Consider the following 16706-nt stretch of genomic DNA (forward strand, 5'->3'; position numbering starts at 1 on the left):
ATAATTTTGTTCATTAGTATTTTATAGTTTCCTTAGTCTGTTTATTAGGAATGGTTATCTGATAAAGTCAAAAGTTTAAAGACAATTTGACAGCTTTAGTTTGACAGTGTTCATTGTTTCTTTCTCTTATCTGATTGCTTTAGCTAGGTCTGTTTGACTACAGGTGGAAAGGGGGCATTGGCTTCTTCTTCCAGATCTAAGGGGGAAAAAGTAACTCATATCGTATGAAATAGTACATTATTTTTCCTAGCATGTGTAAGAAATGGGTTTGTTTCCTAGACGAGGGGTGAGATCTTAGCTGTGGCTTTCCATAGAGTATCAAATACTATGTTTATGTACTTTAATTCCATACCTAATTGAGTCAAAATTTTTATCGTGATGTTTGAATTTCATTGGATGCCTTACCTTCATCTATTAAGATGATTAATGGCTTTTATTGCTCATTCTGTTGATGTGTTATGTTTATTGGTTTGCATATGTTCAACCACCCATGTGTCCATGGGATGAATCTCTTTTATAATAAATTTATATTTTAATGTTTATTAGTGTTTTGTGGAGAGTTTTTATATTTTATAATGTTCATCAAGGATCTTAACCTGTTGTTTTGGGTTTTGTTTATGTTCTTGTCTGACTTTGATACCCAGATGATAGCCTTGTAGATGTACTTGGAATAACAAGAATTTGGTTCTTCTCTGTAGCTCTTTGGACAAGTCTGATCTCAGAGATATCAGAGATCTGCCTGCCTTTGTATTCTGAGTGCTAGGATTAAAGTAATGGGCCTCCATTGCTTGGTAGTTAATAAACTTTGACTTTTCATGAAATATTCTTATTTCTCCATACTTTATTTTGTGTGTGTATATACATGCACATGCCAAAGTGCATATGGAGGTTAGAGAGCACCTGAAATAATTGGTTCTCTTCTTCCACAAAATGAGTCCTAGGAATTGAACACTGATTATTGACCATTATTTTTAGCCTGCTGACCTGCCTTGCCTGCCCTGTCCATAAAATTTTAAGTGGTAATTTTGCAAGGTATGTTGATCTTGGGTGATAATTATTTAACTTCAGAACTTGAACTGTGTCATTTTGTGGTTTCCTGGCTTTGGGATAAATGACAATGAAAGATCTGTTATTCTGGTGTTTCTGTGTATATGAATTGCTGATTTTTCCTTACAACTTTAGGATTGTTGCTTAGCTTTTTGTATCTTTTTATGGTATGTCATTCTAGTTTGTCATATCTGTTCAGAATTCTGAATGTTTCTTGAATTTGGATGTCTTTTTTTTTTCCTCTGGATGTTGGTAATTCTTATACAAGTTTCAGTAAATAGATTATATAAGCTTTTACATCTCAGCTCCTTCTACCCCATGAGTTCTTAAGAATGACTTTGTTGAATGTATTTCTCATTTTTTTGGATAATTTGGTCATGTTCATTAGGTTTTCCTCATGTACCTGCCAGTATTGCTGCCATGACCTTGTCCTCCATTAATGAGCTTCAGTCTTCTATTCGGGCTTGTATTTTGGTGATAGTTTCTGTTTTCTTCTATTCTTTAATTTCATGAATTTCTGTTTAGGCAAAATGAGCAATATATGAAATAGAAGGTATTGAACTGTCGGTCAGTGTTTCTTTCTGAATAGTGAGGTTCCACTTTCTGTGTTTATCTTAGTTCTGTCTCTCAAGTTGCTGCAATGAATTCTCACAATTCCTCTAATCTGTGTAGCTTCTTGCTAGAGTAGGGAATGTTAAGAGTCTCCTCATTTGCTGGGCATAATGGTGCATATTTTTAATCCCAGTGCACAGGCACATGGATCTCCAAGTTCCAGGCCTATAGAGTGAGTTCTAGGACAACCAGGGCTATACAAACAAAACTAAAAAGAATCCCCTCAGCTTCAGACTCCCTTCCTATACTGCAGATGTCAGTGTGGTCTGTGCTGGTTCTTCATTTACACCATGCTCAAGCGTGCTCTCTCTCTCTCTCTCTCTCTCTCTCTCTCTCTCTCTCTCTCTCTCTCTCTCTCTCTCTCTCTCTCTCTCTCTCTCTCTCTCTCCCTCCTCTCTCCTCTCTCCCCCCTCCCCCAGCAGGAGGGAGGTCTCCTATATTCCAAAGTAGCCTCAAACTCCTTGTAGCTAAGGATTGTCTTCAACCTTCTGCTCCTCTTGTCTTTACCTCTTGAGTGTTGATATTACAGGTTTATGCTATTGTGTCTTTTTTTTTTTTTTTTTAAGTGTTGGGGATCAAGTGCAGAGCTTCATGTATGCTTAGGCACACACTTTCCATCTGAGCCCTGTGGGCTCTTATGTTCACTTTGCTGTATCTGAATTGCTGCTTTCACAGCCACTGCTGATGATCCTTTTTCCTGCCTCCCTTGATGTCCCTGTTTCATTTTTCCCAGTGCCCTTCCCAGTCCCAATACTAATATAGTTCAGATTTTGTCATTTTTTTAAATTACTGTGTTATGTACATATTTTGCCTACATGTATGTCTGGGCACCATGTATATACCTGGTGCCTGTGGAGGCCAAAAGAGAGTGTCAGATCCACTGGAACTGGAGTTACAGGTGGCTGTGAACCACCATGGAGGTGCTGGGAATCAAACCCAGGTCCTCTGGAAGAGCAGACAATACTCTTAACCACTAAGCCCCACTTTTTTTACTTTAATGAGTATGTTCATGTGGACTACATAAACATGCTTACATTAGTACATAATTAGTATTAGTACTTAATTTCTTTTATTTTTTACCTTTTTAATTAAAATCTAATTATATCACTTCTCATTTCCCTAACCTCTCCCTAACTCCCCTTCAAAGTGATAGATTTTTTTCTTTATTACTGTTACCTGTGTTTGTGATTACCAGTAGAGTGTGTGTGTCCATGCGCACACTCAACAAAACTAAATTCGCTGAGTTCATTTTGTTGTACGTGTGTGTATGTGTGTGTGTACAGGCACATGTGCATATATATGATTTCAGGGATGACTTCTTTGTATTGGATAGTCATTTAAAGGACTCATTCCTGAGAAAGACTAATTCTTTCTTGGAAGCCTTTAATTGCCTATAGTTCTTTGTCTAGGCATAGAACCCCATAAAATTTTCTCCCTTTCTACATTGGCATATCCAATGATTTGTCATTGTTCAGGTCTTATATATGCAGCCATTTATTTTAAAGATTTATTATATATAAGTACAAGATAGCTGTCTTCAGACACACCAGAAGAGGGCATCAGATCTCATTACAGATGGTTGTGAGCCACCATGTGGTTGCTAGGATTTGAACTCAGGACTTCTGGAAGAGCAGTCAAGTGCTCTTAACCACTGAACATCTCTCCAGCCCTATGCAGCCTTTTCTAAGAGAAGCAGACTTACAGCAGGCTTCCTGCTATTCTAGTTCTTATAATCTTTTTGCTCCATTGTCTGATAGGTTTTCTGAACAGTGGATGCAAAAGCTGTGCTGCAGGTGTCTCCACTGGGGCTGGGTTCCCCACAGTTTGTTATCTTTACATTGTATCCAGTTTGGTTTTCTATAATGGTCTGTTTGTTGTAGAGAGGTTCTTTGAGGTGTGATAGCTACACTTACCTATGAGTACATATAGGGTTTGGAATGTAGTTAAGGAATCATGCTGCTCTAGATGTAGTAGTAGTGAATATCTTCTAAGATCCATGACTTTACTAATCTTTGGTAGTTGATTATAGAGTTCCATTGCCAGCATAATTTGTCTCCTGCTGAATGGGCCTTACATTCATTCAGACTGGTGTTAATTACCACTAGTATGTAAGTGCCACTATTGATGGGTGCTCTGCTGTTGGTGCTTTTAGTCATCTTTTCTTTTTTCTCTAGAGTCTCTTAGCTGTACTCATTCCTCTCTTCATTTCAAAGTATACTGTTTAGTACTTCTTTCTTGGATATTAATTGTGGAGTATTTTTCCTTCAACTGTAGCAGATAATTTTTTGGGTTCGGTTGGCAGTTGCAGTCTTTTAGAACTTGTGTCTCAATCCTCCCTGGGGCTGAGGTGAGCAGAGGCAAGAAAGAGAGGTAAAGAGAACCTGAGGTTTGGGATTAAATCATTTTACTGAGCAGGGATTAAAATCACAACAAGGGTGGGTGGGGAGATGAAGTTAAGTGATGGTGTTGAAAGGGAGCCTGTCCATCACTCACTGTTTTGTTCTTAAATAAAGACTACGACCCACAGTAGGAAAGAAACAAGAAAAGAACTTGAGCCTCTGTGGCTTTTAGAGTTTCCATTGAGAACAACTATTATTCTGATGGGATTTCTTTTATGTGCATCCTAAGTTCTGTTGTATTTTGTCTTGTAGGGTTGAACATTATTTTTTCTGTTCTGTATATTTATGATATGCCTTAAGAGACTTGTTTTTATAGTCTTGTCTAGTTGGGCCTCTGCATACATATTTATTTTTATAGCTACGTCTTTAGTTTGGGAGTTTTATTATATGATCTTGTTAAAGATATGGTCTGTGCCATATCTTTATGTCCTGGGATTCTACTCCCTTATCTGTCCCTGTAATTCAGAGATTTGGGTCTTTTGATGGTGTTTTCCAGCATGCTTCTTTCCTTTTTTTTCTCTGTTTTCATATTCTTAGTTTATGTAGTCTAGAGTCTCTGCTCTACTTTCTCATCCTTATGGTCAGTCTTCTAGCTGGAATGTTGTGTTTTTCAATTTCATCCTCGTTTCAGCTTGTGTTTGCTTCAGTTTTTATCTCTTTATTGGATTCAATTTTTAGATACTGAATAATTTTCATCATTTCTTTTTTCTTGGACCATAGTCAGTTGTTTTTTAACTTCATTAAACTTCGAGTCTAATGAAGTCTTCCTTGCTAAGTCTTAACTCCTTTAAGTTTCTTGAATTCTTTGCTAAAGTTTGTGATTTTTCTCTTAAATTCCATGTCCTGGAAGTTCTCCTTAGAGAATGCTTCTGTAAGATTAGTGGGTCTGATAGGAAACATGCTGTCTTAGCCATTTATGTTGTTTTTATGATGTGCACTTCTTTCTTTAGCTGTATGTCTGGTGTGAGAATCTGCTATACCTTAGATTGGTCCAATGCAGCTGCTGCATGACCGGAGCTAAACAGGGTAAAGCACCCTTCCTAGCATACACACCCTTTCAGAGGCCAAATGTAACTGGCACTGCAAGTGCTGATGTGAAAGGTCTTGCAGCTCTACACTCTTCTAAACCCAAGATTCAGGAGCCATCTTTGCCTGGTCCCATTAAATACCCCATCATCCTAGAATACTTCCCACAAAACAAAACCATACTTGTAGATGAAAACAGGAAAGAAAACCATGTGTGACTCAAAGACTTTATAGACTTCCTTGGATAAATTGTATTCTGTTTGCTATAATCCCTTAGAACAATTTATAGATGTTAAATTATTTATTGTCTTAACATTTTTCCCAGTTGAAAGGCTGTTATGGTAGGAAAATGATATGTCAAATTTCTCAGTCTTGAGTTCCTGAAATCCTGACCTCATTTGAATACTTTTAAAGAAACTCAATCTTTTTTGAGAAAAATTGTGTGTGTGTGTGTGTGTATGCACATAAATTAATATTTGAAGCAGATAAATATTCACACTCACACACATACCCTTACTAGCATATACCCCCTTTTGAAAGGACTGCAGAAGTTTACAGCAGAACTGTAATTGACACTTAAAGTCACTGCTGCTCTCTGTGTGTTTACAGTCATTCGTATCTTGAAAAATTCCTCACTGAGCAGATGATGGAAAGGAGGGAGGATGTATGGCTTCCACTCATCTCATATAGAAACTCATTAGTCACTGGGGGTGAAGATGATAGAATGTCTGTGAACAGTGGAAGTAGCAGCAGTAAAACTTCCTCAGTAAGGAGTAAGAAAGGAAGACCCCCACTGCACAGAAAACGAGTAGAAGGTAAGTGTTCTAGTGTGCCTGGCTTACAAAGATAAAGTAGAAAATGACTTATTGAACAAGATGCTGTGGGACATAATGTCATTATATTTGGTTTTTTTTGTTTTTTTTGCTACAACTGAAATATCCAAAGACCTAGGTTGGATGTACAGAGTGGGGCAGAAAAGAAACTTAATGAAAAAGATACAGAAGACACAGAAAAAAAAAAAATGAAGCAGTTATGAAGACCTATAAAGATCTCCAACTTTGTGACTCTAACACATTCAGTTCTAAAGTAAAAGAGTCATTATTATATTAAAATACACTTTTAAATATGCAAGATGAAGTTTAGAAAACAAAAAACAAACTACAATTCATCTTAAGCTGGGTGTAGTGGTATATGCTTGCAATCCCAACACTTGGGATTCAGGGCCATCCTCACCTACTTAACAAGTTTGAGGCCATCCTGAGCTACATGAGTTAACGTCCTTTCCCCTGCCCCAATTTATCTTACTAATAGGGGATTACTGGTAATTTGAGAGTATACATCTGCAACAAATTATACAATCTAAATTACCTTTACAATTCTGTCATTGGTTGAGTAATTTATTTTTATGGCATAAGACAGTGGTGGCCAAGTCTGATTTATAACATAGCTTCTTAGACCATATCATGAAAATCTGACCAACAAAGATTGCACTCTTAAAATATTTCTTCGAGGCTTACCAAGAGCTGTTTCAGAGTAAACATGATTATTTCTCAGATAGCCTCTGCTGCCTAAATAAAAGTAACTCACCAGAGATTTGCTGAACTCTGTGGCACACTTAATTATAATCTAAAACCAATGCACTTTCCTTATTGGAGAAGATATTATTGACAAAAAGCAAAGTCAGTTTCCTGTTTCAAACCTGGCTTTCTCATTGTCAGCCATGTGACATTGGAACATGTTAGTTTAACCCTCTGAGTTTTAATACCTAATCAAGTGAAAGATGATCAGCACATATAGAGTATCCAGCGTCAGTTACCATGAATACTAACTGGAAGCTCCTGATAAAGCACAATGTACATGTCACTCAGCACAGTACTTGGCCTATAAGTAGCATCTAATAAACATTAGCTGTCATTTTCAGGATGTTCCCAAAATCCCACAGTAATGCTTCTCTACTTACTTTATTTATTTAGTCAGACTAAATAACATTGCTAATGTTAATGTTTAGCAAAGTCACAACATGCTTTGATATTTCAGCGTCTTTTCATATTTCAGCTTTGATACTTCTAGTCATTTATATGCTTGTTATGTATTTGTTTTGGTTGGGGCTTTTAGATGTTGTTTAATTTTTAATGACCTGTTTTTATTCTGTGTTCATTGATGTTTTGCTTGCATATATGGTGTTTGTAGTTGTCAGACCCCCTTGAAACTGGAGTTAAAAAGTTGTGAGCTGCTATGTGGGTGCTGAGAATGGAACCCATATCCTCTGGAAGAGCAGCCAGTGTTCCCATACACTGAGCCATCTCTCCAACCCTGTTTTTCATGTATTTCATCATTTGTAAATGTTTTATTAATCCGTCTAGTTCCATAATGTTATACAGATTTGACAAAAGAAAAAAGTAAACCTAAAAGAATTTAAATTACCATATATAATTCACTAATAAACTGTCAAGACTAGCGTTCTTAATACTATAGGACACATGTGTACAAGGTAACCACTTTGGTAACTGGTATATTATAAAAGAAGACTTGGCTTTGGGTTTGTTTGAGATTATCAGGATAGGTTGTGTAGCTAAAGCCCTTCAGTGACAGTTTCACTTGTTGGAGTTGAAGATGAAAGTTACTCATTTTAAGAACTGTTTTCACTGAAGACTCCTTAAAAGGGTAGATGATGAATTCAAGGAGAGCAAGCTTCTGGGATAATTAAGTCTCCACTGGCACCTCCACAAATACTGGGCTAAGTGCTACAGCTAAGAATTAATAAAAAGAACTCAGTGCAACTAAGGAAACGAGGAAAGGGATGGGAAGTTTGAGTTCGACTTGCTCAGTTCTCTGAGCCAAACAATGGGAGGCTTCAGAGTGATTTGATATAAGAAGGAACCACATGTTGAATGGACGTGAAATAGAGATAATATGATTTTACCAGCTTAACAAACTTCATAATGCCAGTCTTTTGACCATAAAAATGGTGTGTACTAGAAAACAAATTAGAGTAAATACCAAATAAAGTGTGAGTGGGTGGTAAGCATGTATTTATTAAGTGTTTTAGTAAATGAACCTAGCAGACACATCATCTCTTGAGACTCAAGAGTGAGAGAAAAACCAAGGGGATTCTTTTAATTAAAATATTTCTGAATCACTTTTTAAAATCTCATTAGAATGGTTTTTATAGGTAAAATAACACTTTGTGTGTTAAAATTTTATCAGGACGGCTTAGGTAGACAAATAATGTTTGCCTGCTTCAGTCTTTACAAAAGCAGCCTCAGAAGGAGGGAAAAACATGACACATCACTTGCTAGTGCAGGATAGTATATAATTAAGTTCTGGGTAAATAGAAATGATTATTGTTTTTTTAAAGAAAATGTAATTAAAATCTGGATAAAACAACCAGGCTTCCCAGAGGGACTTTATGGCATAAAAATTCTGAGCTTCTCTATCTCCACACATATAGCCTGGCTGCCCCCACCCCACCCCCCAAAAAAGGCAGCTTCTCTCATGATGAGTCTACATTTGTATTAGTAGCATTTGCTGATTTTTCTGTAAAAGCTAGCCAGTCTTAAGATCTGCCACCTAGGACACCTTGTAGGCTCAGGCAGTAGGTTGAAAAGCAAGGGGAAGGTTGCTGAGGGTTCTGGCTAACCTTACTCTTTACCTTCTAGGATACATAAGGCCCCAAAGATAAGGGAGACAGGTAGCAGTGTGATATTTGGTAGCTATGATGAGGTAATAACCTCATTTAATACCTGTAGTTTAAGAGGCTAAGTACTAATATCCTCATTTTAGGTATGAGAAAACTGAACTTTATAAAAAGTCATTAATATAGTACTGAGCCATACAAGGGAGTTAGGGAACTGGGTTGCTCTAGCCAGGCATTGGGCATGATACCTTATACCTGTAATTCCAGCATGTTGGAGACTAAGGCAGAAAGATCAGGAACGCAAGGCCAGCCTAAACTACATGATGAGACATGTTTCAAAAAGAAAACACCACAAAAACTGAATGTAAGCCATGCATGTTAGCACATGCCTGTGTTCTAGTACTTGCAAGGTAGGGGGTTCAGGGACCTTGTGTCATGGTGAATTTGAGACCAGCCTGGGCTATACGAGACTATAGTAAGTTGAAATAAATAAACTAGGTGGTCTAACTGTAGAATTGTGCTTTTCAAATCTATTATAACTGTCACAAAGTGTTGCTCCATCTCTGATAGTGAGACTTTAACTGAAATTTTGCAGATGAAAGTCTGGATAGCGCGTGGCTAAATAGGACTGACACAATGATGCAGACTCCTGGACCCTTGCCAACCCCACAGCTCACCTCCACTGTACTCAGAGAGAATAGCCGTCCCATGGGAGAGCAGATTCAGGAACCTGAGTCTGAGCATGGTTCTGAACCAGACTTTTTACACAAGTAAGTACTAAAAGTTTTGTTTTCTTGGCATAAAACCTCAAACTGAAACTAAAAAAAGCTGAGCACAGTATTGGTGAGGTCTTGCAAAAATAAAGCCACAAATGGAGAGTAAATAGTATATAAAAAGTCTGCAGATACTACTATGGACATTTTTTCCTTAAAATTCAGACTTTTCTTGATCTAATGGGGCAAGCTTCATATTTAAATAGCCTCAATTTTCTTATCTTTCAAGACTCATTGGTCATTTCTTCACCAATAGAGAATGTAGGCATGTGTTAGAATAAAATGAATTTTAAACCTAGGAAGGCTTTGGAAAGAAAATTAAAAATATTAAATACCAGTGTTAATACTAAGTGACATGTGTGTATATGCTCCTTGCCTATCCCATGTATTACTACTGAAAGTATCTTTGCTTTTAATTCTTTGATGATTATTTTTCTTAAAGGAACAAGTTCACAGACCTTTGAATAAACAGTGTCTGTCTCACTAAGTACTTATTTTGCATATTTATTGGGTAGATCTGTTACTTCTCAGGGACTTGGAAAAAATAATGCATTCTATCTCCTTGACAAGAGCCTATGAGAGCTTTGCTTGGCCGTCTTTATTGGAGCCTCAGATAGATTGTACCACCTTTCCTATCCATTTAATGATCTTCATTTTAAGCTAGGCATGGTGGTACGCACCTGTAGTTCCAAAGCTAACCTGAGCTATGCAGTGAGTTTGAGACCAGCCTGAGCTCCCTGAGCCTTTGCTTCAAAAAGAAAACAAAACCTAACTTTGTATAATTTTTACCCTCAATTTGAAAGTTCTGAGTTTTACATGTACTTCTGTATATATTTGTGAGTTTCACTAATGGATAAAATTGCTACCTAAGCAAATTAATATGCTGAAAGTAGAAGCAATTTTAAAAGTATTTCAGACCCTGAGTAAAGAAAGCTTTAAGGCAGCTTTACCGTAAAGACTCTTTAAAACCTGAGAGGATAATCTGTCAAACATAATAACAGTTTCTCAGTGCTAATAGGCATTAAGAGTTTTGCCTGTATCCAGCCTCTTGCATAGATAAGTATACCTACTGCCCTTCATTCAGGGTTAGTTCTCCTTCCTTAAACAACCTTCCTTGCTGTCCTGACTACCATTTATCAGTTCCATTGGCCATGGGTTGTCTTCTGTTCCCTGCCCTGTGTTTATAGGTCTTATCACTTTCGTGACTCCCAAAGGATACAAAAACAGCTACTTAGAATTTCATGTGACAGATTTTTATCTTCAGAACCACTAAAATATACCACCTATAAAATAGGAGGAGGGGCACATGTGTACCGTTTCACATGTTTTTTGAAATACAGAATACAGGTGAAGATTTGACTTCATAGCACTAAGAAACTGTGTTATAAGGATTTCTGAGTTATACCCTTTTTAATGCTGAAGCCAACATCATTCATTATGTCCTTTAGAGCCTTGCTGCTTAGCTATGCACACAGTGAATGGCAGCTTGAATCAGAAGTCTGAGAATGCTTTTACTTGGAAGAGATTGGGTGCATAAAGCTAACACAGTGTAAGGATCAATATAGCACCTTAGCCCATTTCTTGTAGAGACTTAGTAATATTTGGAGGCAACTAACTTTGGTATTCACAGAACAGTGGGATTAATTTAAGTCCTTTACATGAAGATTTAGTTTGGAAACAGGGTTTCAGGAGCATGAGGCTAGTTCCATGTATGTATACAATATTTGTTGCACACAATAAATAATAGTATTCTCTCTAGTCCCCAGATGCAGATCTCTTGGTTAGGCCAGCCGAAGTTAGAAGACTTGAATCGAAAGGACAGAACAGGAATGAACTACGTGAGAGTGAGAGCTGGAGTGAGGCATGCTGTGTAAGTGTCAGTGCAAGCATCACACGGGCACAACAGCTGCACGATGCTGCTCATTTGGGTGTCTCTGCTTCTTAGTACTTAATAAAGTGAGTTCTGGATATGGTCCTCAGCACAGGATGACTGCAGAGGACATGGGCCCTTGAAGCTTCTTGCATTCAAATCCTAGTGCTGCCTGGGAACTCTCCTGGTTCAAAGACACAGCCAAGCTCTGAACGCCTGTCTGTTGAGTTCCTTATTTATAAAATTCAGATTTTGAACACAATTTTGAGAGAACTGATACATAGCTAAACATTTCACTATTTATGTATAAATATTTTCTTATTGAAATTAATTCTACTTATAAATTGAAATGAAAATTCAAGCGAATCAAAGGAATAATCCTTTTTGGAGCATAACCCTAATTTTCTTTAAGTTCAGCATAACTTGTATAGTCTATAGGTCATAGTTAAAAAGTGTGCTATCTAAGAAAGACCTAGTACTCCAAGCTGGGCAAACTTCAACAGCTTTCTGAACACATCTTTTTACCAGTCGGGGTCTAATGGAGGAAGATGCTGAGCCCATCTTTGAAGATGTCATGATGTCATCACGGAGCCAGTTAGAAGACATGAATGAAGAATTTGAAGACACCATGGTTATTGATTTGGTAAGGAATTTACTGGTGTGTTTGTTAGTTTGTTTTCTTTTTTATAGTATATAAGGGAATTGGAGTTTAAATTTATATTCTGGCTATAGAGAAGGCTAGGTGAGGAGTGGTGACCATTATTGGACATCAGGATGAGCTTATTAGGTTGTGTTTTTAAGCAATCATACTTTGGATTCTAACAAAAAGAAGCTGATTTTTTTTCCCCAAAAATACTCGCCCCTGACCTTTTGGCACAACATGCATATTTGGCATCTTGTGTCTTAAATTGGAACCTGAAATGTGTACTGTGTTTCAGCATGTGACTGTCAAATGTAGAATGTGGAACCTGTGTATTCAGTTTACAAAGAACATCTGAGATAAGATGAGTGTAGACCAGCTATAGATGATACAAAGAAACTTTTTCATAAATAATAATGCATGGAGCTGTGGTTTTTACAGTTTCATTGCACAGCCTAGCATGTTGGTTCACACCTGTAATACCCAGGAAGGAATAGGAGTTTGAGACAAGATGATTATAAGTTTAAGACTAGCCTGAACTTGTACTGAGATCCTGTCTCAAAATATAAACTGCTGGAATTGTGGTCAGTGGTACATGTATAGCATGCCCAAGGTCCCCAAATTTAATCTTTAATACCAAAAAGAATAAAGTTGTTATTGGTGATACGTAACAATAAGATGTAGTTACAGCTGGAATAGCATGAGAGGAACAACTAGTGGAGTCAGTGGGATAAGACTGACTAGATCTTTGACAGTTGTGAACACCAGGTAGATTTGTGTTCACTGTACTGCTTTCCCAGTGTTGGCTACAGTCGTCAAAGCAAATACCAGTCTTAAGTGGCTTACATTGGCAGAAGGCAATTGAGACAGTTGATTTTGAGTATTCTTTGGCTTGTAGATGTCTGGTTCCTTCCAGTGTTTCTTCCAGTTATAGCAAAATGGATCATCAGGTAAAGGTGCTTGCTCCTGAACTGGATCCCCAAGACCCATTTGGGAAAAGGAAAGAAACGACTTCCCCACTATCTTTCACCATTTTTCCTAAGAAGTTACCCCTTCTCAGAACAACAGTCCTTTGAACCCATTTTATTGACGTCATGATGGTTAAGCAGTTAGGCACTCTTCCAGAGGACTGTTTTCCTTTCCCATAACGCACATTGGATGACTCACAGCTGCCAGTAGCTAGCACTAGGGGCCTCAACGCCCTCTGGTACATACCACCTACAAACATAATATTTCAAAATAAGCCAGGAGCTGTGGCACACACCTTAAATCCCAGCACTCCATAGGCAGAGGTAGAAAGGTCTCTTTTAATATGAAGCCAACTTGGTCTACAACAGCAAGTTTCAGGCCAGCCAGAGCTACATGGTAAGACTGACACAAGAACAAAAAGAGCAAGCTAATTGAAACTCTGTGTCTTTTGGTAACTCAGATACTACTGCATTTTTTTAAATTTATAATTTATATACAAACCAGATTCTCATTCTCCTTTTAAATTTAACTCTTAAATGTTTCTGTTTATATACTGTCAAAAATGTTAGCTATTAGTATAGTTCATATCACAGGAATAATAATTAAATGAGTTCTCTTTTCAGCCCCCATCAAGAAATCGGCGAGAGAGAGCTGAGCTAAGGCCGGACTTCTTTGACTCTGCAGCTATCATAGAAGATGATTCAGTAAATATCAAATCATTACTGCTTTTTACTTAGCTTCTTGGCCCTGGGGATATAAAAAATAATTGTACTTCTCATTTTTTTCTAGGGATTTGGAATGCCTATGTTCTGAAGTCTGAAGAAAATTTACAAATCTGGAACTCTATTATTTAGAGCTAGAGGCCTATATACTGTGATAGCTTGTATGGGGGAAGAAACACTTTTGATGTGATCTGATTTGTTTTGTAATCAAATGATTAAAGGTTGGTCCCTTTTGCAGTGACAGAGCAGCATGTCAGTCACCCATGGAAAAGTTGGTGAATGTCACCTCGGACAGACTGACCAAAAAGTCATTTGTATTCTGATGTTGGACTTATCTCAGTACAGATGTGTGTGTGTTTTTCTGAAAGGAGGAAGATATTTTAAATTTTTAAAACAGCTGTCAAAATAAACACTGTTATACACCTGTTTTATGAAAATTCAACATTGAGTAAAAAAAATATTTTTAACTTTATTTTCCTGTTGTACAATTTAAAAACCGTTTTAACATTTTGCCTTTTTATGTTTTAAAAGCTAACCATTTTTATTAAACTATGAGTAAGCAGCTCGTTCTAATCGCTGGGTTTTGTTGGCCTTGTAAAGCAGACATTGCAGGAACAGAGCATGGACAAGCCAACAGAGATCTGACATCGTGCACCTCTGCCAAACCACACGCCCTCTGTGGGTGGGTGTGACCCCAGATTTTATATACTCCTGAATAAAAAGGTTTATTTTTATTTATAAGTGGGCATAAAATAAGTGCCCATGCAGCCATTTTTCCAACAGATGCTGTACACCGTTCATTTTCTATAGAATAGTGAGATTCAAATACAGTGCATTTTCTATTGGTCTTTGTTCTGTGCATTTTTAGCAACTTCTACCAGCAAATAAAGTATTCTCAGTAAAACAAAAATGGTTCTCAAGTTATCAGTCTCACTGTTGTTAACACTTGTTCCATACCCTGCCAAAGTCACGTTACACAGACTTCCGTTTTCCTAGGATCATCAAATTTTTCTTTGCCATTCAGAATTTTAAGACGTGTAACGTAACTGTCTTCTTCCCATGCACCCAATATCCCCTCAACCCGCTAAGTTTGTGAAATTGTTTACCAATCATAGACATATGTGCTGCATAGAAGTCTGTGCTTAAAGGGTGGCATTCTAAGCTTACCTTGAAATACAGCTACATTTCAGTGTTAAGTGTGCATATTAAGAAAAATTCTTTTGGAGAAAAATTCTGAATCTTTGGGACAGTCTTCAGTGGCTTAGAGTTACAATCAGCTTATTTTTATGACTTGCTGTTGTTTTAAAAGTCCACCTAGCTTTTCCTTGATTTTAGTGTAGGCTTCCAAATTTCCAAACCAGTCTATCCACAACTGTTTCTGGGCTGGTTTTTAAAATAGCTGCAACAGAATTGAGAAGCTTTCCCTTTTTACCAAAAATGAAGAACATTTTTTAAAAGAATATGAACTCTGATTATCTTTTATGTGGGAAATAAAACGTGATTTTTTCATCCTTTTAGAAGATTTTACTCAACATTTGTACAGTTCAGAGATTAAAAATAAAAATCTTGGTCACCAAAAATGTTTACCTACTAACTCGGCAAGTCCTAGGCTCCAGTTAAGGCATCTGGGGCCTCGCTCTCTCCTAGAAATGTGGGCTTCACTGGAACTCAAAGGGCAGGGATGAATGGACTGTACACCTCATCCCTGCCTCACTCTAGTTCTTGCCAGGGACCCAACTTTGAGGAGCCCTGGAATAAGCACAGATAATCCTTTGACTGTCAGTCTTCTGTGAACAACACATGCTGATTGAAGGGTTACAGACTACCATGCAACAACAAAGGCGGCTTAATCTCTTTACAGTGGGTTTCCAAGTTCAGTTTGAAGTCAATCAAATTTTTGTATTTTCGGTGTCTCCTTGATTGGTTTTGCTAGTAATTCTGTAAATTGTACATTTGCAATATGATGGGTTCTTTTTTTCCTTTTGTACAATTTGAAACTGATGCTTCACCTTTCCTTTAATAAACTATTCAAAATCAGCCTTGTGGTGGTCATCCTGTCGCTGCTCCCGGGCAGTGATTATGGACTGTTTTCTTTCTACTGCCATTGAGAGTTTGTTCAGATAATTTGTTACATGATAGTAGTTTGGGTGGGTTTTGAGACAAGGTCTCATTTAGATCAGATTGGACGCAAATTTACAGAGCCACCTTCTGTGCTTCTCAAGTGCTGGGAGTAAATACATTTACTATCATGCCTGACTACGATGTTTTATGTTTAAGAAAAAAATTAAGAATTGCTCACAAGGGCTAGAGAGATGGCTCAGCAATTAAGAGCACTAACTGCTCTTCCAGAGGTCCTGAGTTCGATTCTCAGGAACCATATGGTGGTTTACAACCATCTGTAATGTGATCTGATGCTCTCTTCTGGTACGTCTGAAGACAGCTACAGTGTACTCATATAAATAACAAATAAATTAATTTAAAAAAAAAGAATTGCTCACAAATTTTCTTTAATTCCTCAGATTTCTCTTTAACAACGAGGCCAGGTCCTCTTAAAAGCAGTTTTGGATTAGGCCTTTCAGAACAGCCTTTCCTCCTAAGATCATAGCAGTAGCCTTTTGGCAATTTCTGAGATTCTACATTTCAGCAGAAGTGAAGGTTTATTTAACTATTGTTGTAATGCCTCACTCTGAAGCAAAGTCACAACCTAACCTGTTTATGGATTGACCATATTCTTTGGTCTCAGGTCATTAAGTAGCCTCGTTGCCAAAGCAGAAAAAGTAAAGACATGGGAAATAAAGTAGCAGAGCAAGAAGTGGATCTATATTTAAACATGTCTTTCTCTACATGTAATTGTCATTTAGGACAGACAGGCTTGTCAATCAAGCTGTTACTGAATACTGTCGCTCTGTTCTGACACCCAGGTGAGAGTCTTACCATTGAGGGAGCAGTATATGTTGTGCCAGGCTCATCACTAAAGCTGGGTCTAAAACTGAAGATCCATGGACTGCAAG

The 16706-nt window shown here is 37.5% G+C and overlaps 1 protein-coding gene across 2 annotated transcripts in view; it reads left to right on the plus strand.

Annotated features, from left to right (window-relative positions):
• The window catches only part of STAG1 (STAG1 cohesin complex component), a 287724-nt gene extending 272028 nt beyond the window's left edge, over positions 1–15696 (plus strand). Inside the window, exons 29-34 of one of the 2 annotated variants that reach the window (XM_080933999.1) lie at positions 5694–5899; positions 9317–9491; positions 11254–11364; positions 11893–12007; positions 13597–13677; positions 13763–15696. In XM_080933999.1, coding sequence (XP_080790125.1) covers positions 5694–5899; positions 9317–9491; positions 11254–11364; positions 11893–12007; positions 13597–13677; positions 13763–13786 — 712 coding nt within the window. In that variant the 3' untranslated portion in view covers positions 13787–15696. The remainder of the gene's footprint in view (positions 1–5693; positions 5900–9316; positions 9492–11253; positions 11365–11892; positions 12008–13596; positions 13678–13762) is intronic. The other variant, XM_080934000.1, reaches the window with a different exon arrangement.
• The last annotated feature ends 1010 nt before the right edge of the window (positions 15697–16706 follow it).

The sequence above is a fragment of the Micromys minutus genome, assembly GCF_963924665.1.
Source record: "Micromys minutus genome assembly, chromosome: 21".
Taxonomy (NCBI): domain Eukaryota; kingdom Metazoa; phylum Chordata; class Mammalia; order Rodentia; family Muridae; genus Micromys; species Micromys minutus.